General features: G+C 34.3%; 3 protein-coding genes across 3 annotated transcripts; 2 read left to right on the forward strand and 1 right to left on the reverse strand.

Annotated features, from left to right (window-relative positions):
* The first annotated feature begins 593 nt into the window (after nt 1-593).
* LOC116145595 (ABC transporter G family member 3) lies at nt 594-8,372 on the forward strand. Its single transcript, XM_031431052.1, has 11 exons — nt 594-1,271; nt 1,412-1,491; nt 2,995-3,281; nt 3,966-4,137; nt 4,378-4,491; nt 4,813-4,941; nt 5,096-5,287; nt 6,345-6,431; nt 7,141-7,413; nt 7,672-7,779; nt 7,969-8,372. Exons 1-11 carry the CDS (start codon nt 800-802, stop codon nt 8,224-8,226), a joined length of 2,172 nt encoding a protein of 723 aa, XP_031286912.1. The 5' UTR covers nt 594-799; the 3' UTR covers nt 8,227-8,372.
* A 47-nt stretch (nt 8,373-8,419) lies between these two features.
* LOC116145081 (UDP-glycosyltransferase 86A2-like) lies at nt 8,420-10,058 on the reverse strand. Its single transcript, XM_031430527.1, has 2 exons — nt 9,539-10,058; nt 8,420-9,451 (listed from the first exon to the last, which is right to left on the reverse strand). The coding sequence occupies exons 1-2, from the start codon at nt 10,053-10,055 to the stop codon at nt 8,538-8,540; spliced, it is 1,431 nt and encodes a 476-aa protein (XP_031286387.1). The 5' UTR covers nt 10,056-10,058; the 3' UTR covers nt 8,420-8,537.
* A 2,283-nt stretch (nt 10,059-12,341) lies between these two features.
* Nucleotides 12,342-21,001, forward strand: LOC116145070 (dolichol kinase EVAN). Its single transcript, XM_031430516.1, has 14 exons — nt 12,342-12,610; nt 12,756-12,868; nt 14,142-14,348; nt 14,557-14,661; nt 15,190-15,260; nt 15,349-15,429; nt 15,502-15,716; nt 17,030-17,219; nt 17,321-17,386; nt 18,122-18,210; nt 18,301-18,415; nt 19,635-19,686; nt 19,761-19,861; nt 20,461-21,001. Exons 1-14 carry the CDS (start codon nt 12,423-12,425, stop codon nt 20,572-20,574), a joined length of 1,707 nt encoding a protein of 568 aa, XP_031286376.1. The 5' UTR covers nt 12,342-12,422; the 3' UTR covers nt 20,575-21,001.
* Nucleotides 21,002-26,308: the final 5,307 nt, after the last annotated feature.

A 26,308-nucleotide genomic window follows, 5' to 3' on the forward strand; every position in this document is an offset into this window, starting at 1 on the left:
TTGTCATTTTGATATTTGATTGAATGCGTGTTACAGTGTTAGGCAGACAGCTGGATTACAGTTTTAAAAAAGTTTGTGTTTGGTTGCTGACTTAACTGAGAAATGATAAAAATCTTTTCAAACTTCTAAGCAAAACGACTATTTAACTTGAGATGTTATATATTGGTTTATGAGTTATTTTTTTTTTTATTGTTATGGAAATTAAAATTAGAGTAATAGCATCTGAATGCTTCTTATCATCTGTTTTGCATTTCGGTTCTGATCTACAATACATAAAGTGGAATTATAAATGATTTTTTGTTTCTTTTCCTTTTTCCTTTCTGGTTATTTTTTCTGTTTCTATCTGATTTCATTTTGAAAATGGTTACTCGTTTTTTCTGGCTATAGTCTTCAAAATAATTAGTTAATTCACTTTGATTTATTGACAGTTTTATTTAATAACTTCCAAGAATGTGATTTACTTTTCATTCCTTATGTCTCAGCAATGTAACATAAGTCTTTAATTGGAAACAGTTGCTGCAGACATCCAGTCTTATGAAATTCTCAGTTTGATGTAAAACAAATGTTAATTTCTTTCCTTGAAATAATTTATGCAGGAATGGCAAATTTTAGTCATGACGTGGTATTGTAACGGTGGATTGTGACTTATATCATTGTGTGATTGGGAATATTCATTTTTATAATTATCAGGTTGACCAGATAATGTACTTATTTAAGTGGAGTAACAAGGATAAGTATCCTGGTCACTGTAGAATACAATTTTCTACAATTTGAGGTTTCGAAAATCAGGCTACAGTAAATGGAAGAAATACAGCCTCAATCTGATAATTATAGGTCTTCATCGTCGTCAGCAAGTAGTCCTGCAAGTAGAGTTCCCTCAAGTAATTTTTTCTACTTGCGGAAACCAGGTTCTCTCAGGCAACCTATCTCATTTGAGGATTCACCAGAGTGGGAGGATACAGATATTGAAGTTAGGGTGGATGAAGGAGGTGACTCTATCAATGCTGCAACCACACCAGTCTCCCCGTCTCTGTCAAAGATCAATAGTGGGTCCTTACCATCCCCACCATTACCAGAGGGTGCAGTTGTAGCAAGGAAGATTGCAGGGGCTTCAATTGTGTGGAAAGACTTGACTGTCACCATTAAGGGGAAGAGGAAGTACTCTGAAAAGGTTGTGAAGAGTTCAAATGGCTATGCATTTCCAGGGACAATGACTGTAATCATGGGTCCTGCCAAATCAGGGAAATCCACACTACTGAGGGCTATTGCAGGTTTCTTTAGCATATTTATTTCGGTTACTTCTTTAGCATTGGAATGTTTATTTGTATATTTGTATATTTGTCTGTTAGTTATTTGTTTCTGTGTATTTTTGTATGTTAAGAAACTAAAATGCTGTTTCTCTTGACTTTAGGTAGATTACCTCATTCAGCCAGAATGTATGGTGAAGTATTTGTCAATGGGGCAAAATCACACATGCCTTATGGGTCGTATGTGAGTTCCATGTGACATCACTTGTCTTTAAATTTTCATATTTTGTTTGTGCAAATTGCTGCTTGTGCTGTGGCGCCAATCTTTTGCCGTATTATTACCCTTTTCTTTTGTCAGTATTCGTATTAGAAAAAATATTTTCTGCTTTCTCTTCAGCATATTTAATTCACTCTGTATTCATTGTAGTGAACAAACGAAGATAAATGTTTGCTGTTGCATCTCAAGAATTTACTTGATGTATATGCATATGTGGTGACATTGCCTATGTTTATATTTCGTACTCAACAGTGATATTGTTTTGGCCAATACTTATTCATAGTATTGTGTGTACAAGGTTAACAGGTTCTGTTTCTTGCTATATCTGTAGTAGTCAATATTGTTTTGTAATTTGTTCTTTACTTGAGGGAATCCTCTCACCATTACCATCGTTTGTTTATCACACAGTTGTGTGTGGATAAAATTTGTTCATGTTAATGAGAACATTGTTCAGTAGATGGTCAATTAGATTGAATGTGAAGTGGGACAGTGATCATAACACATGCTTTATTTTGGTAATTTGGTCAAAAGAAATTCTGCATTGTTGTCTTTTTGTGTAAGTTGGGATGGATTTAGTTATCTTTTTATTACTTTTTTGTTCTTTGATAGGAAACGTAGAGTTATGGATTACTGTATAAAAAAAACTTAGATAGTGGATCAGGTATCCACTACTACAAACAGAACCCATCTAACTAGGGTCTAAGGCTTTACAAAGGCTATTATGAACCTGTGTAACCTTTGCAGAAAGAACAGAACAAAAAAGTAGATTACTATAGCTTGAACGGATTCTAAAAAACTAGAATTAACTTACAACCCCTAACCAATTAAGATGGATAAAGAAAAAAGAGATGTCTTCAAGTCTTTTGAGACAGAAGCCCAAAAGATGGCAAAAACTTGATCTTGTCCCATTGAGCACCGATTTTCAATGTGAGACTATGAATTTGTATGTCAAGACTAATCATTAAACTGTAATTTCAATTGTGATAGTGTTATAAGCTTGATTGATGTGTGTACTTTGCTGTTGGCATATTGTATGTGGTTTTTCAATTGTTCTGCAAACAGCTGGGGTCATGGGAATTGAGCTATTTTTAGCACAATTACTACTATAATATTTGAAAAGACTTGGGAAGACCCCAGCTGAGTGATTCACTGTTATAATATTAATACCCTCCTTAATGTCGATCCCTGTGTTGTGGCAGTTGTATATGATAGTATGATGATTTCAGTGGTGAAACCTTGGGGTTCAAATTTGTGAGACGAGTGAATTGAATTTTATGAACTTCATTTTGTGAAACTAAATGTGGGATTGTATCCTTACATCATGCTCCTATACTATCTCTTTCACTTTCAAGCTGGATTTATTTTTATAATTATATAGATACTTTTGTAGTAAGCTTAGTCTAAACAGTGATGACAAGTGAACATTGCAGACTGTTCAGTTTTAACCTTGAATTTTGTTTTGAAATGCAGGGATTTGTTGAGAGGGAAAGCGCTTTAATTGGATCACTCACTGTCCGGGAGTTCCTCTATTATTCAGCACTGCTTCAACTTCCTGGTTTCTTCTGTCACAGGAAGGGTGTGGTAGAGGATGCTATCCATGCCATGTCCTTGAGTGATTATGCTAACAAACTGATAGGTGGCCACTGTTATATGAAGGGCCTTCGTAGAGGTGAGAGAAGGCGAGTTAGCATTGCCCGGGAGCTTGTGATGAGACCACATATCTTATTTATAGATGAGCCTCTTTATCATCTTGACAGGTTTGTTTGTTCTGCTTGATTTTGATTTTGATGGTTTTGTTAAGAAGTTCTTATCTGTGTGCTAGATATTCTATGGTGCATTTCTGTATAATGGTGTTCCATACCCATGTTGTTGACTTGGGGAACTCATTAAGATGTCGAGAATGTAAACTCAAAAGTAATATCTGTAGAACATCAAGAATGGAATCATACGGGGAACAAATTGATTAATAACTTGGAAAAATTATTTTTGCATATATCATATGAAGTAGAAATAAACCAAAAATAAGAATGGAGACATGGCAAAATTTTTTTCAAGTCTTTTTAATTATTGATCCATCAAAATAGAAGTCTAGATTGGCTTTCAAAAAAATTGAAGATGATAAAAGCAAATTTAAGAATATATCTTGGCAGTAAGTTGTGTTCTAAATCATTTTTTAGGTGTTTGATTAAAATCCGTGGTTTTGCTTCCCTTAGATGTTACTTTATCATGCGATAAACTCTTTATGTTGTTTTACCGTGTGATCCAACTCTTATAATTGATCTTTTCTTTATATTGGGGATCAGCTTTGTGACATCCATGTATGGTTGCCGCAGCAGTCCCGACATGTTCATGTTGATTTACATCTTTCTGCTAATTTTTTTTTATATTTTTTATTACACTGCGATGTTAGAGCTAATGTCTTAAAATCTTATTCCATTCAGTGTCTCTGCCCTTCTGATGATGGTGACATTGAAGAAACTTGCAAGTACAGGATGCACTCTCATTTTTACCATTTATCAAAGTAGCACTGAAGTATTTGGCCTGTTTGACCGGATTTGTCTGCTTTCAAATGGAAACACCCTGTTTTTTGGGGAAACATTAGCTTGTTTGCAGGTAACTAAGATTCTGTGCCATTTTTTTCACATCATTGAATTTTTTGGAATGAGTGAGTTCAATATATGAATTCATCATTACACTTGTTTACTGTTTGTTTGCTATAAGGTGGAGGAAAAATATAATTTAAAATCTCATTTTATGATACAATAAGCATTTCTTTTCTATTATTCTGTAACCTTTTGCAATATTAATTGACTGTTTTATATTGTTTCTAACTACATTCCTTTTTTGATGAAGCATTTCTCAAATGCTGGATTTCCTTGCCCAATTATGCAAAGTCCTTCTGATCATTTTCTACGTGCAATAAATACAGATTTTGACAGGATCATAGCAATGTGCAAAAATTGGCAGGTATTGAACTCTAAACTGCAGTTGTATTTTTTCTCATGGCCTAAATTGGAGAACAATTATAAAGTTAACAATCAATACAATTTAAATAACAGTTAGATGTTCAGATTTTTTGTTATAATGCCTAACTTAGAGGTCCAATGATGATTGGAGCAATTCTTTTAATGGACATTTTTTTTTTTAAATTTTACATAATTACAATATAACATATGGGCTTCTCGATGCAAGCTACATTGGCTGGCAGTTATAGAAGAAAACGTTTTTTGTATTTTTAACAACTACTTTACACATTTACCAAACATGGACTGAGAACACGTATAACAGGATGACCATGGTGATTTTTCATCGGTGAATATGGATACTGCTGTTGCTATACGCACTCTTGAAGCAACTTATAAAACATCAGCTGATGCTGCTGCTGTTGAAACTATGATACTAAGGCTCACTGAGAAGGTATGATTGTTGTTCTAATTATTACTAGTGTCTGATTGTGTTAATTACAACTTCTTGACTGATGCACGTGTGGAGCATTCATTATTATGCATGTTCTTCTGTCCATTGTAGTTGTATGTAAGTTTCTAAAGTCATCATTCCTCACTTTCTATAGGAAGGTCCGCTTCTAAAAAGCAAGGGAAAGGCTAGTAGTGCTACACGAATTGCGGTACTCACTTGGAGATCACTGTTGATTATGTCAAGGGAATGGAAATACTACTGGCTTCGTCTTATCCTTTATATGTTTCTTACGCTCTGTATTGGGACAGTATTTTCCAATTTAGGGCATTCCTTGTCTTCAGTTGTGGTGAGTTTCTTACGACCATTTTTGTTGGTAGTGTTAAGAGTAATATTTGTTAAACATGTATGAATTTTCAGGCCTTTTCATCTTTAAATTCTGCATGGTGGTTGCGCCTTTTTATTGAATTTCTACTCTAGTAAATACTTGTGCTAAAATACATGTATAACTTGTCAATTAGAAAAATGCAGTAAACTTCAGGTGGTTGAAAAATCCCATATCATATATTGCTTTCCACGTTGCGCGGGCCTTAGATGGCTTATGGTATAATGGCTATTGTTGTTCATATATTTTGATCGAGATACATGCTTTGTTGAATTTATATGGACCCTTATAGGGTTCTTGGGATAGCTTGTCTCTTATAAATTCTTTTTGTTTTATAAATATATTCAGCTCTTGTTCCTATCTCAAAAAAAAAAAAAAAAAAAGTTTGGCCTTGTGATTGATGATTTTGGAGGTTGGCAAAATAGTAGTATGTCAATTTCAAATGTATCATCTTTTTTTCTTGATTTGTTAGAATATATCTGAATTGATTTTCAACTCATATAGATCTAAAATGAAAATTAATATTTGATATTGTAATCCCCAGTGTTGATGCTGCCTTCACATGCAACTTCTTAATTGACATGAAAACTTCTTCTTGAAATTGGTCTTGGTTATGTTATGCAAGTTTGTCGTTGCCACTCTTAGCAGTAGGTCTCTTTGATTTAACACTGTCTTGAAGTAGTCTGCTTTCTGTTCTGTGTCATGTATTTTCTAGCAGAATTACTAAAGGTCTCTGGACATATGTTTCTTCAACAGTATTATCTTACTGTAAAGCTACCTAATATATGGGCTCTGGGGGCTTCAGGGAAAATCTTTCACATGCAATTCCTAGGAGCCAGTATAATCTTCTTGCAGTTCTATTTATGAACTTTGTTCTTTGCTTTGATTGGATTTTCATATGAAACTTAACAGAAATGCCTAATCTCGCCTGCTTTTTTGTTTTCCCATTTGTATGCTTCCATTATATTTGTTATAGTCCTGATCTGCAAGTCGTGTCTTATCTCTGCCTCCTCTATTGCAGACACGAGTTGCAGCAGTATTTGTATTTATATCATTTACTTCACTTTTGAGCATCGCCGGAGTGCCTGCACTGATGAAAGAAATCAAGGTAATTTTAGTTACCTGTTTATTCTTTGATGCTGACTCCAAGCATTTATGGTTATCAATATTAGAGTTTAAATTTTACATCTTTTGATGGCCAGTCATGACAACCTAACAGCTGTAGTGTCTTATAATTCCTCTCATAACATTTGAAAGCATCTTGGAGAACTTTCTTCAGCTTGAACTTTATTGATCGATGGTGATGACATGTACCTCGATATGCAAGAGTTATAAATGGTATACATGATTGTCTTAACAAGGGAAAAATGGGCTAATGGGACTCCCTTTATTGTATTGAAGTCTTTCTGGCATGCATTTTACATTCTCCTGCATTATTAAAGCAAATTTATATTTCTTTATGAGATAGGGAAATGGATGTTGGTTTTGGGATTTTATTTTGAAGCACTAATTTTAGGACCAAGATACATAAAATATATATGAGTCGTCGATGTGCTTTTTAGTTTTATTTTAAGAGCTCAAGCTAGAAGCTGTATGGAAGTTGCTTAGTGAGTTTTGGTTATGCATGGAACATCATCTTTAGAGTACTCAAGACATTTGCGTGATAGTCATAATCAACTAGTTTTATGGTCAAGTGCTCTAGTTAATAGATATCAATAAATTTTAATGTTATACCTTTTTTCTTCTTTCTATGAAAAGTGAGACGAATTAGTGCATTTTTATCCTATAACCTCATAAGTGTCTGTCTTATTTTGCAGATATATGCCTGTGAGGAATCAAACTGGCATTCAGGAGCATTTGTCTTCTTACTTGGGCAACTCCTCTCAAGCATCCCGTTCCTATTTCTCATCTCCATATCGTCAAGTCTTGTCTTCTATTTCCTTATTGGGCTGCGAGATGAATTCAGCTTGTTGATGTATTTTGTGCTGAACTTTTTCATATGCCTCTTAGTTAATGAAGGACTGATGCTGGTTATTGCTGCTCTTTGGCAACATGTTTTCTGGAGCATCTTGACACTCGCATGCATACATGTAAGTTACACTTCTTACAAAACAATTTGTTTTGTCACAATTCAGGTGCATCTTATGCAAGCCAAATTTGCCGTCACTTAAGTTATACTAGCATGGTATTATTTTCAATGTTTGGTGATGCTAGGGATGTATACTAAAAATATGAAAACTAACCAAAATTCATGTTTCACTTTTTATGATTTATTTTTAGATTTTATTCAATTTTAGTTTATTACCCGGCCTTTGCTAATCTAATGGTCAACATGTATGGTATGGCAGGTGGTAATGATGCTATCAGCTGGTTATTTCCGAATCCGCAATGCTTTACCCAGACCTGTGTGGATGTATCCCATATCATATATTGCTTTCCACACTTACTCTATCCAGGTATGTACCAATAAGTTAATGATGCTCTATATATGAAACTATATCTGTTAGGATTTGCTTACCGTGCATATCTAGGCCAATAAGAATTAAGAACCGTTTTTGGTGAAGACAATTTTAGAGTCATTTGCTTTTCTAGTATTTTCTGCTGAGTGGACCTTAAAATAAGCCATCAATTTTTATTTCTTATAGGGGCTATTGGAGAATGAGTATCTTGGGACCTCGTTTGCTGTTGGGCAGGTGAGGACCATATCTGGGTTTCAGGCTCTCAGAAGTGCATATGACATCTCTGTTAACAGTAATTCCAAGTGGGAGAATTTGCTGGTTTTGTTTCTTATGGCACTTGCATATCGACTCATCTTGTTCGTTTTGCTATATTTTCGTGTAAAGAAAAATACATTCATACATAAACTTCTCTCGTGTGACCCTGATACAAACAACCCTAGATGAATGAAGTAGTACTGTCAATTTTTGTTGGCTCTTCAAATTGTATAATTTCATTGTTTTGTTTACCTTTTGCAATTTAATATCAACACTACTATATCTCAGCAATCAAATATAGGATTGCGTCATTTTTTGACCAGATGAGCCTCCATAGTATATATATATATTTTTTTTTTTTTTGAGTAACAATGTATTCAGTTTGTAATTGTCCATTTATGTAAAGAATTGTTGACGTAGTAGATACACTGTAGTAAGATCTTTGAAAAATGAGATGAAACGTAGTTCAAGAGGGGATTCAAATATATGCATTATACTATTTATTGGGCCAATTTTTTTGGGATTTTGGCCTTAAGATCCTTTATGAACTGATCCATATTATTAGCTGATGATCCACCAGGCTTTAATCCATTTTCCATGGTCTTCTTCACCTCCTGGACTGAGTTTCTATATGGATCACCTGATTTTTCACTTATCAGATGGTTAATATTTTTGGACACTTCCTCCTTGGTCGCCATCTTTTGATTACTTAAGTTAATCCCAACTTTCCAATCATCAACCACTAATTTACGATTAGTGAATTGATCAGTGTACAAAGGATAACACAACATTGGAACTTTACACCACATGCTTTCCAAGATCGAATTCCATCCACAATGTGTCAAGAACCCTCCGATTGCTGGGTGGGCCAACACCGCCGTTTGACAGCACCACGGAATGATTATTGCACGCCCGGCCACTTCCTCTCGAAATCTATCGGTCAGAGGATTGGGATCTTCAGTGCTAACAATGTCCGGTCGAAGCACCCAAATAAAACTCACTTTGCTTAGCGAAAGCCCATTAGCTATCTCTACAAGTTCCTTTTTTGTGAGATGGGCATAGCTACCAAAAGACACATACAGAACCGAGCCATTGGGCTTTTTGTTGAGCCATGTGCTGCAATCACACTCGGACCACATGCTCGTAGACACAATCCTATCGGTGAATTGAGATGAGAAAATGGGTCCAATAGCAAACCATGGCAATTTTTTCTGCAGAGCGGATATGGTCTCAGTTTCCAGCTCTTGCACCGTGTTACATATAACAAAATCTGCATTTTTGGCGTCCTCAAATGCATTGAAAATAATTTGGTGACACACTGTTGTACTACAAGGTTCTTGAAGATAAGAGGTCGTGTCCTTCGGTTCGATTGCTTTAACTCCAGGAATGTAATCGATCTCGTCTTCACAACGATCTGACCAGATAATTAACAAAACGTAAGAACATAAACAGAATAGAAAAAAATGTTGACCCAATTTGTGGAAATAGTTTTATTAATTACCTATACATGCAAAATGACCATGGCGTTTAAGAAGATCCAAATGATAATACAAAGTAAAGACCAAAGCCGTTTCTGTCCAAAATGAAATATAAAGTAACCCAAATTTCTTTGCAACTTTTGATGGCCAAACGAAGTACGTATCAGCGATCAAACAGTGAACCTTCTGTCCAGATCGTATAATTTGGTTCACCACTTCTTCAGCATGGGCGGAGAACACATGCAGCAAGGCGGCCATGAACTGGTCGTGGTTAAGGGAGCGGTCGAAGCCGACCGGTAAGCCATCGGAGACGGTCACGTAACGAATATCTAAGCCCGAATCACGGACCTGGGAAAAAATATCGGGTCCAGTCTTTGACTGAGCCTTGGAAGTTTGATTATGGACAGACTGTGTGTTAATGAAGGTGATCGTGAAGCCTTGAGATGCGAGCTTGAGGGCGAGCTGAACAGATGGATTAACATGGCCTTGAAGAGGGTAAGGAATGAAAATTGCATGGGGCTTATCAGATTTGTCTGCCATTAATTGAATTGTAGTAAGGGTTGATTTGTAGAGAGAGATGAATGTTGATTGTTATTGTTTAATTTATAGGTTTTTATGTACCGTATAATTTTTGAAAGGAAAGCATAAGGATTTTGTAATTTTGCATGAATGACGAGACTGTAATTGCGTGGTGTTGATTGGAATTACTGAAGTTCCCTCGTTTGAGGATATGCATGGATGATATTGGTCTCTTTGACTTTTGCCCATCTTCGTAACTCTACATTTTGTTGTAACATTATGTAAATTAAATTTATTTACAGCCACTAGTCTTTAAGTAATTTTTAATTACGTTAAGGTCGTGGGTAGTCGCAAACCCATTATTTTTGTTTTGTGGCCTCCTCCACCATTATTTGCCGATCAATTAGTGAAAAAAAAAAAAAAAAAAACAACAATATCAAAAAGTTTAAAGGAAAGAGTGCAATAATACAATATTTTTCTACTTGAATAAATATATGAGAAACAAAACTTTAAGCAAATATGTCGAAAATAACATCTAATTTACAAGAAAATTTTTATGTGGAAAAACTTCTTTAATGTGAAGAGAGCAAAAAACCCTAAACTTAAACTCTAAACCCTAAATCTTGACTTAATTTGCTTTCAATTCAAATTATTCTCATACCAATTGACGTTATTGATGTCTTATGGAAATTTATGATGAAATTGGAATGGAAGAAGAAAGGGCCAAATGGGAAAATGCACTTTTAAAGTAATGTTTTATATGGTTAAATTCTTAAAAAAAATAAAATAGTAAACAATTATACTTGATCTTAATACTAGATTGTCATGGTCAAAGTTCAATAAACGATTCAAATTTAATTATAATCTAATTTTTTTTTAATTATGTCATGTCATTGTCATTGGAAGATAGATTTGTAAAAAGAATATAACATAATCATTCGAAATTTATTAAAATCAGGGAAAGATAATGATAATTATTAAGTTGATTATTAGTTTGTAATTATATAGATTATTAATTTTTATTTTTATTAAAAAGGGGTGTAAGTTGCAGCATGAAATCTTTTATTAGTATATAAAATTGTCATATGTAAAGTAATTAATTAGATAAAGAGATAAAAGAGAGAAAGGTAAATACTTATGAAATGATAGTAAAGTCAAATCATATAATTAAAAATCATAATTAATAGTGATTTATGTGGTATATTATATTGATTAAATTAGAGAAAAAGAGGAGTACAAAAAGGTCAAATTAATAGAGACATGTAAAATCCTAAAAGATAAGGATAAGGAAAGATTATAGGGAAGACTTTTCTCTACAAAAAAACTAGTTTTTTTTTTTTTTTTAATAAATTTGAGGATAAGTATGAGATCTACATCTATAAATTGAAAATCCAAATGATCAACTCTACAATCTGTTGTTATTTTAAAAAATTAAAACCCCTTTTATTAGATAATCATAATACTTCTCAAAAGTAAAAAAATTTGATCACCAGAAGAAGAATATCACTATTTTTGTTCAATAAGATATCAAAATGGATGATTGACTCATTCCATGCTAGAAATCTTTTGATAACCTAGATTCATATTTCTCAACAACATCACGCGAGCAAGAAAATTGGGCAAAATGCTGTGAAACCATTTCATGGAAGTTTATTGTTTAAGATTTATGTTTCTACAACAATAATACATCATTGCAAATATAATTTAGGACACAAGATGTGTGGCACTACTAAGATGATCCATATAGATGATACTATCAATAGTCAAATGACAATCATGCACAGGGAAACCAATAAATGAACTAAAACAAGAGTATTTTTTATTACAATTTTTCTCTTTTCTAAATCGCTTTAGTTACTGGGAAAAAAAAAAAAAAAAATTCAAATAGCATCACTCCATATAAATTCATTGTTTTTGAACGTTGACCCTTACGGGAAACGTTAGTTGTTTTCGAAACTAGGGGTGGTAACTCAGTAACTCACTTTTTTCAAACATAGGGTGGCTCCAGAAGGACCAGAACCAGAACTTATTGATGGTGGTCCACGTGACGGTAACGTCACGGCATACCATATTGGCAAGTCGCGTGTGGAGTGTGATGATATTGTTTACTGCTTGCATACAACAGCGTTCCGAATACATATGGTGGAAAGAGCCGCCTATTTTGGTCAATTCCAAAAAAAAAAAAAAAAAAAGGAATATACCAATAAAAACTTCACGTTTTTACTCCCTTGTTAACGTGTGGGACCCACAATATGTCTAACTAACTTCACCGCATCCAACCCAACCCCCCGTCTAATCCTTCCCGCGTGAAAAATGAAAACGCATTCTCTCTCAAAATCAAAGTCTGTAGATTTTCTCAAATTTTAAACAAAAATTAAAGTTGGAAATATGAATTTGTCGTTGTCAATGGTGAACGGGGAGAGAGGCGTTGTAGCTTTGTTCGTTAGTTGCGTCCTCTTCTCTCTACCTTCCTCTCTCCTTTGCCATGGCCTCAATCTCGCCGTGCTCTCTTTCTTCGCTCTCTTCCTCGACATCTCCGCCGAGAATTCTGCTTCCCTGTCACACTTCAAAACCAGGTACCTCCATCATTTCTTAGATCGACGAAATTAGGGTTTTAAGTTAAATTTTGCTCCTAAATTGGATGGCGTTGCACGTAATTAATCACGTTATATCGGGCAATTTAAGGGAGTCAAATTTATTCGTGGTTGAATTGATTTTCAGGCCAGGTGCTTCGTCGGGGATACTGCTAGGGGCAGTGGCACTGCCAACTGTAATGATTTCTAAGTTGATTCAGCTAACGAGAGCCTACTCACTGCATCAAATTGAGCTTCAAGGTACTTTTAGTTAATAGAATTTGGCTTTACATATTGATGCTAGTGAGACATTTTGATTAGCCATATTTTTTCAAGAATGCATGTCTTTGCATTGAATTATTACAATTTATCACGTTTCTAGTTTGTGTTGCAAATTTATAATGTGTTTCTCGTTTCTGCTTTTTATGAAAAATTGAAAATGCTTCTTAGGTTAGCGTACGGGTGTACTACTTTTGATATAGTGTTTATATTTCAAAACACTAAGGCAGAATACTAATTCTGTGAAAAGTTAAGATTAATGGCCGAAGCTGAAGTTAATTTTTATGCGATCTCGAATTCAAAAGGGAGTTAAAATTTTGTGGCTTACAGGTTATTTCGTCCCATGGTGAAATTTGGGATGTTCCGAGTCGTATTTATGAATCTATTTCATGAGCTTTGATATGCAACTCCAAATTGATTCCATTTAAAGAAGGAACAATTGAGTAGAATTCAGATGAGTGAACAAATATGCAACGTTGGTAGAATCAAAGAACTAGGGAACAAGGACAGGTAAATAATTAAATATTAAGATTGAAAAAGTGGAAAGATTTTTTTTTTTTTTTTTTTTTTTTTTCTTTTGGGTTAGGTTCTGGTATTGGGAGACCAGTAGAAATATAAAATTGTGAAACAAAGCATAGGATTGAAGAAATCTTAGAGTTAAGTGTTGGAGATAAAATGCTTGTTAGTTGGATAGCTTATAAAAGTACAAATTATTTAAAACCTAATTCAAATGTTTTGACTGCAGAACTTATAGTGAGAGAATTATAGCAATAAACTAATATGGAAGTAGAATAATTATAGCAATATTCTTTAGCCAAATGAAATGTTATATAAGAAGACAACATAGCTGAAATTAGATTTTGATAACTGAAGATAAGAGCATTTTTTATGTTGAATCCTTTTGTTAAATGTTAGGAACTCCTGATTTAAGAGAACAACACCATTTAAGCACTGTCCTCTAACTGTGGCAACCTTTTCTTATTTATTTATTTGGGAAGTTCATGGCTCCTTATTACGGAACAGAGTCTGTAAGAGTTAGGGCTGCTACCCCCTTTAAAGATGAGAAGACAATGTGTATAACTGCCTGTTAGAGATCCAATCTACATCTGACCTACTCTACCATTTTCATTCTTTTTTTTTTTCGACATTTAAGTTAGCAGCTTGGTTTTTTGTCCTTGAAAGTATTTTTAAATAAATATACTTGATTATGACCTCACTCTATATGGGTGATGATGTGACAATTGTTACTGTGTAGAGCTTGAACATATGACGATGCAGTATTGGGCTACATCTGCAAGTTGCTTCGGTGTGCTTATTTACCTCTGCATAGTTATGCAGCGTGCACCCAAGCCTATGCATCCGCCTCAATCAAATAGTGTTTGGGTTGCAACATGGAGCTTAATTTGTATAGTCCTATATGCAGTGACTTGTTGTGTCTCGCTTGCTACTATATCCCAGACTGGTAAGCCCCAATCCTGTGTTTTTACCCTGTTTTAAATGAGCAATGATGGTGGTGTATCTACTATTGTTTTTGGACAAATTTGCTCCATTTTTTTGTGCATTTTTTATATTGACAGTTTCTTTTAGGCAGATTTTTACTATTATTATCTATTTTAACTCTTAGAAAAACATGTATGTCCAAGATTATTCATTTTCTCATTCTTTGACAGGCTCTAACACTGCACTGAAGTTATTGTGGGAGCTATTTCATGGACTGGTAGCGGTGAAGTTACTTCAGCAGCTTCTTAATTGTTTCCCATCTTGTGCTTCCATTGGTACATCTCATGCTTTACATTTCTAAATATTTTTTCTATAGCCTGCTGATTGGATGCAATGAAATTTCCTATTTATAAAGGGAGAGAAAAAAGGCAAGAACACTGCCTTCACAACAAACGATAACACACTGAAATATTGTTAGATTCTGGCATTCTAGGGCTTGAGCTTGTTGGACAAGAGTGTTGCTCCCCTTGACTAAACAACAAAATCTTTGGGAGAGTTGACTATCTTCATTGTTTTTCTGGTTTTAATTGTTTTCATTAACTACAACCGAACATTGTTTATATCTTGTCTTTTACCGAACATTATATACTATTTGCAGTCTCTTGTAAACAATAGAAACTAGAGAATGTAACTTTAAGAAATATTTTGACTCCCTAGGTGATTAACTTGGATTAGGCTTCACAAATGATTAGTTCTTAATTTTTTTTTTAATTTTATTTGCTTTGTTAGTCCAAGATGCTGCTTCTTCTTCTTCTTCTTCTTCTTCTTCTTCATATATAATATTTATTGCTGCCTTATTATAGGGGAAGTTCTTTTGGTGACTGCTGGTCTTGTTCTTTATTTTGGTGACATGTTGGCATATACCATTGCAAAGGTTAGTCTTTCCTACAATAGCTAGTTTGTATTCTTCATGGAAAGCCAGCAACATCATCATCTTATTGGTGAGAATGATGATTGAACAGGTTTCTGGACGCTTGATTTCAGCAGATTTCATTACTGTGCGCTATGGAATCAAGAGAAGTGAGATTAGTATAATTATACAGGTATGGTTCTTTAAGTTATGAAGGTGTTGCAATAATGTGGCTGGATAGTGAATGTTGTTTATATGTGTGCAGGGTTTGACCGTTGGCCTTCTTCTTTTTCCAATATTCTTTAGATTTGTACTCCGCAAGTGTGAACGTTCATTTGGTGATGGCTATTCTGAAGAAAGGAGAAACAATGAGATTCAGAGATCTCTATTATTCTTTGCTTCTCTTGGATTTATCTTGATTGTCATTGTTCCATCTTGGATGCAGTTTGTTCATGGTTTTCAAGTGCACCCAATAATATGGTATTGCTGTCCCCAGAGTTTACTCGCACTGTGTTTTGTTATTATTATTCAGTCTGATGCCCCAATGTTATGGTACTTTCCAGTTCACTTGATATTATGGTATTGTTGTCGCAAAAGTTGGACAAATTCCAGAACTAGTACGGGGGAGTTTCAACAGACCTGACAAAGTTCAGGTCTGTAGAGGTCAGAAGTGATAGGGTATTATCTTGAGCAATCCTGATCTTTTAAATGGAGCTCAATAATCTCACCATTTCTAGTTGGCTAGTAAAAGTATGACCTGTTTTGAATGGATGACTTCTGAACTCTTGGGGATCTGGAAAGAGCATGTTTATGGGTGCGAAGATCACCAACCCTTGCAAGAATCTCTAAATAAGAGTAAATGAAGTTATGACTCATGGTCAATCATTATTTATTGCACTCAAGTTTTTCCTAACAATAAATTAAAGGAAGATGTTTTCTACTGGGAGCATTTTCTTTGTTCACCCAGTGGTGCACATATGTCTTAGTGTACTTAACTTTAAATTTGAGCCAGTAAGACAAAATCCTTATGGTAATCCCAATTTTCTTAATTGCATGAGCCCAAAAGTAAAGGATGTTCCTTGAAGTTGCTCCTGATCCAGGATCAGCCCAATAAGCACTTTCATTACGCATTATAATGAATCCTTTGCTTCATTTATGTAACTAGTGAAGAAAATTTGTTTTCCGACATAGAAAGGAGGTTGAGACTATTTTATTTGTCTTTTAGCAGCCTTTTTGATGGAGAGATTGCGAGAAGCATTCTGTGAGTTGGCATATAGGCTTAGGCGCGTAAATGTTCTGTAGGATTCAGGGTGTCTAGCTTTCTGTTCTGTGGTTAAAATTCTCATAAAAAAGGCAGTCTGTTGTGTATTTGTAATGCCTATTTACTAAAAAGGTTGGGGCCCATGCTTAATTGGAAAATTTTTGCCATGATACATACATGACAGCTTTACAGCTTGGTAGACGATCCTACTAGTGAATTCAAGCTATTGATATTGACATTATGCCATATTTTTTCATGCATGCTTATCTTTGTTGTCTAGATGAGTTGATGACTCAGAATCTATGCAGTCTTACTAAATACTGCAAAAGCATTTTTCCCTTCCTTTGTTTGCCTGACATGTTATTGGCCTTTAAATTGTTTGAAGCTAAATTGGATTACCAGTTGTATAAGAACTCGTAAAATTCATCAATTGTTGGTTTTTGTGGTCATTTTCGTTACCACATGATGTCATGTGGTATATCTAATTTTACCAGATCATTTTCTTATGTTTGCAGCTCCTATTTTTTGTCAGGGTATTTGCATTTGTTTTCTCGGAACCATTTAAAAGACTATCATTATGTATCTATTGGGTGTCTTTGATATGTGCATCTGTTCTGCGTTTCTACAACATCTCAAAGAATAGTAAGATTGAGAGGATTCTTCTTCGGAAGTATTACCATCTGATGGCTGTATTAATGTTTGTGCCTGCTCTTATTTTTCAGGTGATTTGGGAACGAAGATATATTTTTTGTTTGAGTAGAATTTGATACTAATCTGTTGTTTTAGTAGCTGTTTTAAGCATAACTTTTTATTTGTTTTCCAGCCAAAATTTCTTGATCTAGGGTTTGGTGCAGCTTTGGCTGTCTTCTTGGCACTAGAAATTATGCGTGTAAGTACTTCAAACTTGCAAATGTTACAAGATATAGGCAATTTACTTATTGGTTTATCTTAGGAAACTGAAACAAGATTCTCATAGGCAAATGATGTATGAAAATTTATTGTTGTCAAGCAGTCAAGGTTTCAGTTTTCAGTACAATATGTAGATATTTTGTTTAGAAGACAGTATAAAGAATTATTTTTGAATAAATAGATCATAATTTTCCAACCCCTTGAGGACTAAATAAAATAAAAATAGTTGGCTCAAACTTGTGGTATTGAGCATAATAATGAGAATTGTACTTGCATCCCTTATATGACAATGAACAAAATCTTACCCCAGGTAGCTGGAGTCAGGCACAATAGTCTCTCTCTCTCTCTCTCTTTGTTTAATGATATGAAACTCAAGTTTTACAATGAAGGTGAACAAGCTGGCACAAACAACTGTGGAAAACAAAATCAACTAGCAAATTTAAAAACAACTGTAAATTCATAGAACAATAGTATCCTTATTAGCTTGAATGAGGAATTGGAATATCTCAAAAATTAATTGAAACCAAAGCCGCAAAGATGCCAAAAATCTAACTTTAACCCATGAGAAGTCCACCTCCCTGTAAGTAATTAATCTCTTTCAACTTGCAGGTGGGGTTTCTGTATTGTGCTTGAAAAATATTAAATTGGTTTTACAGTTTCTTTCCTTTGTGGTTGATTTTGCATACCAATTTTATTTTTTTATTTTTACGGCCAGGTGTGGAGAATTTGGCCTTTGGGACAACTCATACATCAATTTATGAATGCTTTCACAGACCATCGTGATTCTGATCTTCTTATTGTCAGGTATGCTATGTTATTTTCCTCATTTGAGAACCATAATGCACATATTTGATGCAAACAAGTTTTAATGGGCACTTTTTTTGCTTTCTTTAGCCACTTTTCGCTGTTATTGGGCTGTGCATTTCCAATTTGGATGTCATCTGGGTTTAACGATCGACCTCTTGCCCCTTTTGCTGGAATTTTGAGCCTTGGAATTGGAGATACAATGGTGAGTGTGCTTTTTGTTGACATATTGATTCATGAATACTTTCTTATTTATCTGTTGTCTGCAAGTTCAGGAACTTCCAGAGTACATGATTTATCAAATTTCTATGTGATGTTCTATGAAATTGTAAAAATGTCTGTATCTGCTTTACTCTTCAATACCTAGGATGGCAATTATTTCACTGGGTAAATATCTTAAGGCTTTTGCTCATGGCAAAGAACAGAGCATGTTGTTTGGCTTGTTGAAATTAACTAGGGGAATTGTGCCATCAAGTATAAGGCTAGTTTTATTAATAATTTTAATTTGCAAATAAAAGAACCTGTTCTATATTTTTGTATTATTATTGTTATTTTTGTCTCTCTTATTCTAATTTGAGCTTGAACTTTGACTTTTCACCAAACTTCTGTTACCAGAGAAGTGGAATTATCTTGTGGAATGCTTCCAATTATGAATTGTAAATTGGAACTTTTTTTGTTTAAATTATGGATGGAAAAGAAATATTAAACACGATGTGAGTGCATTTATGGGTACACTCGCTGCCAATTACATTTCATCACAAAAGATTTTGTTATTTTGGAGGTACTATACAATTTTTTCTTCGAAAGACCTAATTTTAAATAGGAAAAAAAAAAAAGAAAAAAAAAAAAAAGATAAAGGAAAAAAGAGAGAGAAACTTTGAGTTGAGAGATATGTAAGTGTTGTTTTTAAAAAATTATGTTTACCATAATTATCTTTTGGTGTGTTATCCTGGATTTCATTTTGGGGTAGTAAGTACTTTTGTTGTATACCTTGGTGTCTCTGGAGTTGATTGTAGGTTTTTTCCTTTTTCCTTTGTAGCCAACTTTTGTAGAAATTAACATATGAAATTTACTGGACATTTTACTTAATTTAGGTTGACTCTAGTAGACATTTTGATGCTCGGGTATCTTCAAGGATAAAAAATGTTATGTGACATGGTGAGATCAATGTACTCCATTTTACCTGTGGATGTGGCGTCAGAATGATTAATTCCTGTAGGAAGAACCTATTATGCCTTTGTACAATAACTTGCTAATTCAAGGAATAATTAGTAGGAAAATTGACAAGTCAATTATAATCTGTTATAATCTGGTGTACTTGCAGGAAGATAACTATGCACACAGGAGTTCTTTGATTTTTCTGAAGTGATTCCAGCATATTTTTTTTTCTTTAGTGGCTCATAGATAGTTTGCTCTATGTTCAGGCATCAATGGTTGGCTACAAGTATGGTGTCCTCAGGTGGAGCAAAACTGGCAGTGAGTAGTACTATCTCTCAATGCACCTTTTTATGTTAATCGGCTAACGTGCATGAAACTTTTCTTCTTGCTAGAGAAAACTGTTGAAGGTACAGCAGCTGGCATAACATCAGTCCTGGCCGCTTGCTCAGTTTTGCTCCCCCTCTTAGCATCTACGGGGTATATTCTTTCAGAGGTATATCTCACTCTTTCTCAGACACACACAAGCATGCTCATGCTTTCTTGTATGGGCATGTATGTATGCACTATTATACAAATTTGGTTCTTTAGTCCCTAGTTTTTTGTGAAACTGAACCAATTTAATCAATTAATCTGTCTTGCACAGAATTGCTGCACAAGTAGCTAAATTTATCACATGATTTACTTAAAGTTACCTGGATGAATCATATGTCTGTTCATGACCTTGATGAGTCATCCTTGTTAGCTAATTCATGTTGTAAACATAAAAGCAGTTTAGGTTCACCAAGTGTTTCCTATTGCCATTGCTGGTTTGAAATTGAATTGCATCACTTTCTTGTACCCAAATATGAGGAGTAGATGATTTATTGTATGTGCATAATTATGAGGTTCTGCTTTGGGAACCAAAATATCCTAGCTTCGGGAGATTTTTTGTAGTAGTCATGCACTATCTCTGAAACTTAAAACACTCGCACTCTGAAAACTCCATACTGTTTCTGTTATCTTGAGAAACCCTCAATATAATAATGTATGGTAAATTTACTTATCTGTCTTCTTTTTTATTGTGATGCTGATGCCTCGATTATATTTTTGCAGCATTGGTTCTCTCTGATTCTAGCAGTAACCTTGAGTGGTTTATTGGAAGCCTACACAACTCAACTTGATAATGCTTTCATACCACTTATCTTCTACAGCCTTCTCTGTTTGTAATGCAGCTCCAACCTCCCAAAGTCAGATCTATGAAATAGCAATATAATAATCCTTCTAAAAGTTCTTTGATCTACAATGAAGTGCCTTCCTGAGCACTTTTCTTTTGTTGTTTGTTGATATTATTAATGCTTTATTAGAATGCAAACAGAGTTAGATGAGTTTCTGGTCTGGATTTAGGATTAACTTGTTTCATACTGCAGTAGTAGGTGTTACAGCTAGATAAAAGTATCGTCTCCACATGAGCATTTACAGGTCATAATTTTTTTCTTTTTTGTTCCCTACTTTTTGGGGTTACTGAGTGAGAGAGATTAATAGGCGTAGTCGAAATTCTTTGATACACATTCTTGTGTTACTGAAATGAGTTCATATTAAGAACAAATTTTTATCACTAGCTTAGTGTAATTATTTGACTGAGATATTGTTTACAGATTTCTCTTACACCGGTGATTAAATTGACTTATAATTTATTCTCTTTCCACAAGTCTCAATTATTTTGATTGTGCATGGAATACCTCTCAGGAATTGCCATTGAGTCTGGATATTTGCTCGACATGCCGGGATGATGCTTGATTCTGAAATTACAGTTTACAATATCTGAAAAGAGTCAGGTGAGGATATGAATATATGTGGTTCGAAACAGTGTAAGTTTGTCCTCTGTTTACAAACTGTTTCGTATGGATAATTAATTCAAAATTGTGACCTGGCAATGAGCGACAATACATTAATCAACTGTCCCCTCACATGTATAGTTGCACAGACGTAGCTCACCGGTACTGTCCTCACTGTACCTTATAGCTAATTTCGGCCGTAAGAATTTGGCGATTTCCAACAATAAATACACTTTTTTTGTTGTCCTCTAACCTGTGCTAAAATTCTTCTTTGCTTTCTACGTTATGCTGTACTACCACATTCTACCAGGTATCTGAATAAAAATAGTTAAGACTTGACTTAATGAGCTCAAAAAACACAATGTGGTGAAGACACGGTTTTATTTTGATTCAGTCTTTTTGGCTCATAGGGTATAGGAAATTGTGAAATATGAATTTTCTCATTGTTAACAGTTATTTACACATTGAAGTGCTGTTTTGGTAATAAAGAGAAGGGAGTAGTGGTGCTACTGCTTAGTCGAATCTTAAAAGTTTTACCTGTTCGTGTAGTGGGTCATAGATAAGAACTCATGCAGTGCGATTATATTGATCATACATCATAGAACTCTTTATCTTCAGCTAGATTCTTAAGCATGTTATCGGATATTGTCTGTCCCACAGTCTGGCATGCACAGTCGTCCATGTTTTTAATGTTGATCATATGTTTCCAAGTTATAGAAATTATTGATGATTTCTTTTTCTATTTTAAGGAAATTAATATAGATTTGCTGACAGTTAACACATATCCCGTGGTTCATTTAGATTATATTGAAGGCTGAATCTGGGATTGATTAGTTTGCTTTCTGCGGGTTAAGGGTAAGAAAGAAAGAAAGAAAGAAATATTTTAACACTTATCGGAACTCTTAACACATATTTACTAACTTTTCAAGTAATGAAGCGAGTTCATAATTTCCAAATTAAGGTCTGATGATAGTGTTTGAAGTAGCTAATCTGATTGACTGTCAGGTTAAAATATCCATTATCAACTTCAGTGACCTACTGATCAGGTTGAAGTGATGGTCGTCAACTGAGTGAGTTGGTGGTTTCTATAAGTATTTTCTCGGAGGAGAGGGAATTGCAAATAATTGAGCATAGAAGGGGAGTTGCCAGTTGTTATAAAGGTCTAAGGGAACCATTGGATTTGGACTACATGATGGGCAGTAGGAATACAACTGTTTGAGCAGAAGCGACCGAGTTGCGCGCAAATGCTAGAATTTATTCACGGATTATAACACATCAAATTGGATGGTGAATACGCATAATTTTATGGTTGGAGCTGCATAAATTAAATCTCTTGCATGTTATGCTCTTCCCCATAAAACTATACTAACAAAATAAATATTTCAAACTTTCCATCTAAACGATAGACTNCTGATCAGGTTGAAGTGATGGTCGTCAACTGAGTGAGTTGGTGGTTTCTATAAGTATTTTCTCGGAGGAGAGGGAATTGCAAACAATTGAGCATAGAAGGGGAGTTGCCAGTTGTTATAAAGGTTTAAGGGAACCACTGGATTTGGCCTACATGATGGGCAGTAGGAATACAAATGTTTGAGCAGAAGCGACCGAGTTGCGCGCAAATGCTAGAATTTATTCACGGATTATAACACATCAAATTGGATGGTGAATACGCATAATTTTATGGTTGGAGCTGCATAAATTAAATCTCTTGCATGTTATGCTCTTCCCCATAAAACTATACTAACAAAATAAATATTTCAAACTTTCCATCTAAACGATAGACTCTAATTAGTAATTATCATTAAAACAGTCTTACTTGGCTATATCCAATTCTCAGCGTATAAACTATCTTTGAATAATTAAGTGGTTCGGTAAGGATTCTTGGGTGTATTATTCAAAAAGTCCTGAGTTCGAGTATCTTTTTGGTTGTTAATAAGAATAGCTATTGGAGCTCTTACTTAACCGGTAATTCCAAGGTTTTGGAGAATTAATTAAGGTATGTTTAAGCTAGTCCGAACACTCTCGGTTATTAAAAAAAAAAATTCTCAACATACATACTGAATATACAATGGTGGTGCAGAGGAAGCACTCTTCATAGATGTATCATCTTTAAAAACCACTGTACCGTATATCAAACAACAGTAAAAACGAAATATTATCAGTAAAAACGAATTATAGAGAGGGAACAAGGACAAAGTTTGTGCAGAAACCAGAAAGTGATTGAGATGGAAGACTTGACCGTATCTTTTCTTTCATGTCCATTGATGTTTTTAATTAATTAATTAATTGATTGATGTGTTTGGAATCACGCCTGTGACCTGGCCACAATTGACATTACATTAACTTATATTTTAAAGGATCTTAATGAACCATGCATGGCCCTAGTAGCACCCTACATTCACCAGTATCATTACTGCTGCTCTACTGTACTCCATTAAGTATACTCCCTTCACCTTCAACTTCGAGGCTTCAACATTGCTTAAGCTTTTGTTATTTAGTTTCCTACTAACAAAGTAATTTCATTATATTCATTCATAATACTTTCATTCCATCAATTTCTAATCCACAAATCAAACATCACCTTAATACTTACACGAATGGATGATGCGTTAACTGTTCGAGCTAGTCCAAAACGAACTTTTTCCTTTTTGGGGGATAAAATGAGAATTCCGGTTACCCTCCTCCACTCAACCAACAACTTGTTTGAGTAAAACAAAGCAAAGAAAAAGAAATCTCAACACTTTTGAAGCTTCTCATCAATTAGGCAATCATGCTCGGCCTGCTGTCAAAAGAACAGGTTGTCCATGTGCTCCAATTTCAATATTTAATTAAAAGTTATCGATATAGATTGAAACCAGATATTGTCGAAACAATGTAGCACCAAAAATATCTGATTAAAAAGTCAGGCGTGTGATCCCCCACCACCTGTTCGTTTGTTTTATTAACAAGTATGATTTGATCATAGAACTTTTTGCACTTTTTGCTTCCAGCTCATCCATATCATGCATGGAGCTCAGAACACTTTTATCATAAATGCTCGAGACTAGAAGCATGGAGCTAAAAACACTTTTATCAGAATGACTGAGACTAGGAGTCCAAGTTTCAGGTGATGATTAGGTCATTTTGGGTCCTTCAGTCAGCTTTTTCGTGAATAAACAGATAATAATAGGCAGTCACCTACATCCCTTCCCAGAAAAAAATATCAATTATCACATTCATTTGTCGTAGACTCCATTAAATGGACCCAAGAATCTGATTTGGAAAAGAATTAATTGCTTAGATTATTTGTGAAATGAGTCCATCTAATTTTCAATTTGTCCACTGTTTGCTGCTTACTTCAGGTAATTTCCCATCATAAAAACAGTTGAGGTCTATAGCAATGCATTCACTTTTATAATGTTTTGTTTTCTGTATTGTATGCAATCTTGTGTGTGATGTGTTTTTAAATACAGTAGATAGGTAATTATATTCTTGTCGCTTTTAAAATTCACGACGTGAAGAATCTTTATAAAGAATCCTAGATGCACATGAAGCTTTCAGCTCTTTAAACAGATAAAACCAAAACACATTTGAATTTTCAATTGCGCATAAACTTCTTCATATCTTATGAAAAAAAAAAAAAAGGTCTAGTTAAAGACTTAAAGTAATCAAAGAGAAAAGCATTAATTCTCATGAATATTCTTGTAAGCTGGAAGGAATGATTATAACATGCTAGAAGTTTTCATATTGAATTGCAGGCTCCAAAAGAATAAGAAAATTGTCCAAGATGGCAGAGTTTCTTAAAATATATATTTAGATCATCACATGTGTGATCAATGGAATATAAAGCATGAGCTCAATCGGTTAATATAATTTTTTTACAAACGAACTATTTTATTTGTTTCTAATGGTTGATTGCCGACACTGTGATATAGATAGTTTTGGTTAACACCTTTTAAAAACTGCTCTTAATTAGTACAGAAAACGCTACAATCTCATCCTTCTAGTTTTGAAGTATGACAATTCAGAAAACGATCAATTTGATCAATCAATTTTTCCCTTTTAATCAAGAAAAAGGTGAGACAGCAATTACTTCAGACGTCATAGTTGTCGACGGTGATCAATGGGAACATCACTAGAGTAAAGCAAATTTTATTGAAAAGTGAAAGAAAAACAAAAACACTTAAATAGTAATGAGCTTAATTAGCCCCACATAATCATCGATCACAAAAAGAATGAGTTTGCGTATACTAGGAGCTAAACAATTAGCAAAACCATATGAAGATAAAATCGTATAAGAAACAAGAGAATATATATTTACTTCAAATGTTGTTTTTGACAACATATATTTAAAACACTGTTTTTAGAATAGTGAAAACAAATCCATAACACGTCGTCAATAATGCACCCTTCAAATTTCCATAACACGTCGTCAATAATATATTCATAATATTCGATCGTTTTCATGCAACATACAGACTGCTGGGTTACCTGTAAATAACCAGTGCAGGTGAAGCATTAGGAGAAAATTGACCACAGTATTCAAATGCCTTTTCTACAGATTGGGGGTTGGACAGACTTGGTCATTTTATGTAAAGTATGTTATCAAGTCCCGGTAATAAAGATTCGAGTTTTTGTGCATTGCTTGTAAGTGCACCAAATAGTTGGCTCAAAAATTCTTAATCTCATCACTAGCAATTCATATATATATATATATGAAACCGGGCAATCAAAGAGCACCATGATTAATTGTAGGGTATTTCAATTTTCAATTCTAATATCAATTATAACGACTTACTCCCATATAATATTTATCTAATAATTATTATTTGACAAATTCACAAGTCCACTTCATAAGGGACTGTTACGGAAGTATGAGGGCCCATTTCCTATTGTCAAAAGAGTTGGAAACGTCACTTATCAATTGAGGTTACCCTCGATACTTCACCTTCACCCAGTCTTCCATGTGAGTTATTTGAATCCGTGTCTTAGAAACGAGCCCAAACAAGTGTCATTTGGTGCCACTTCCGTTATATATATATAAAGTTTAGCTATTCACCTTAAGTAGTACTGGAACTTAATTATTTGAGAAAAAGTACGGAGAAAAATAACAAAAAGAAGTTAGATAGGAAAAAAAGGACTGCATGGCA

This window comes from Pistacia vera, unplaced genomic scaffold (assembly GCF_008641045.1).
Source record: "Pistacia vera cultivar Batoury unplaced genomic scaffold, PisVer_v2 Contig1144, whole genome shotgun sequence".
Taxonomy (NCBI): domain Eukaryota; kingdom Viridiplantae; phylum Streptophyta; class Magnoliopsida; order Sapindales; family Anacardiaceae; genus Pistacia; species Pistacia vera.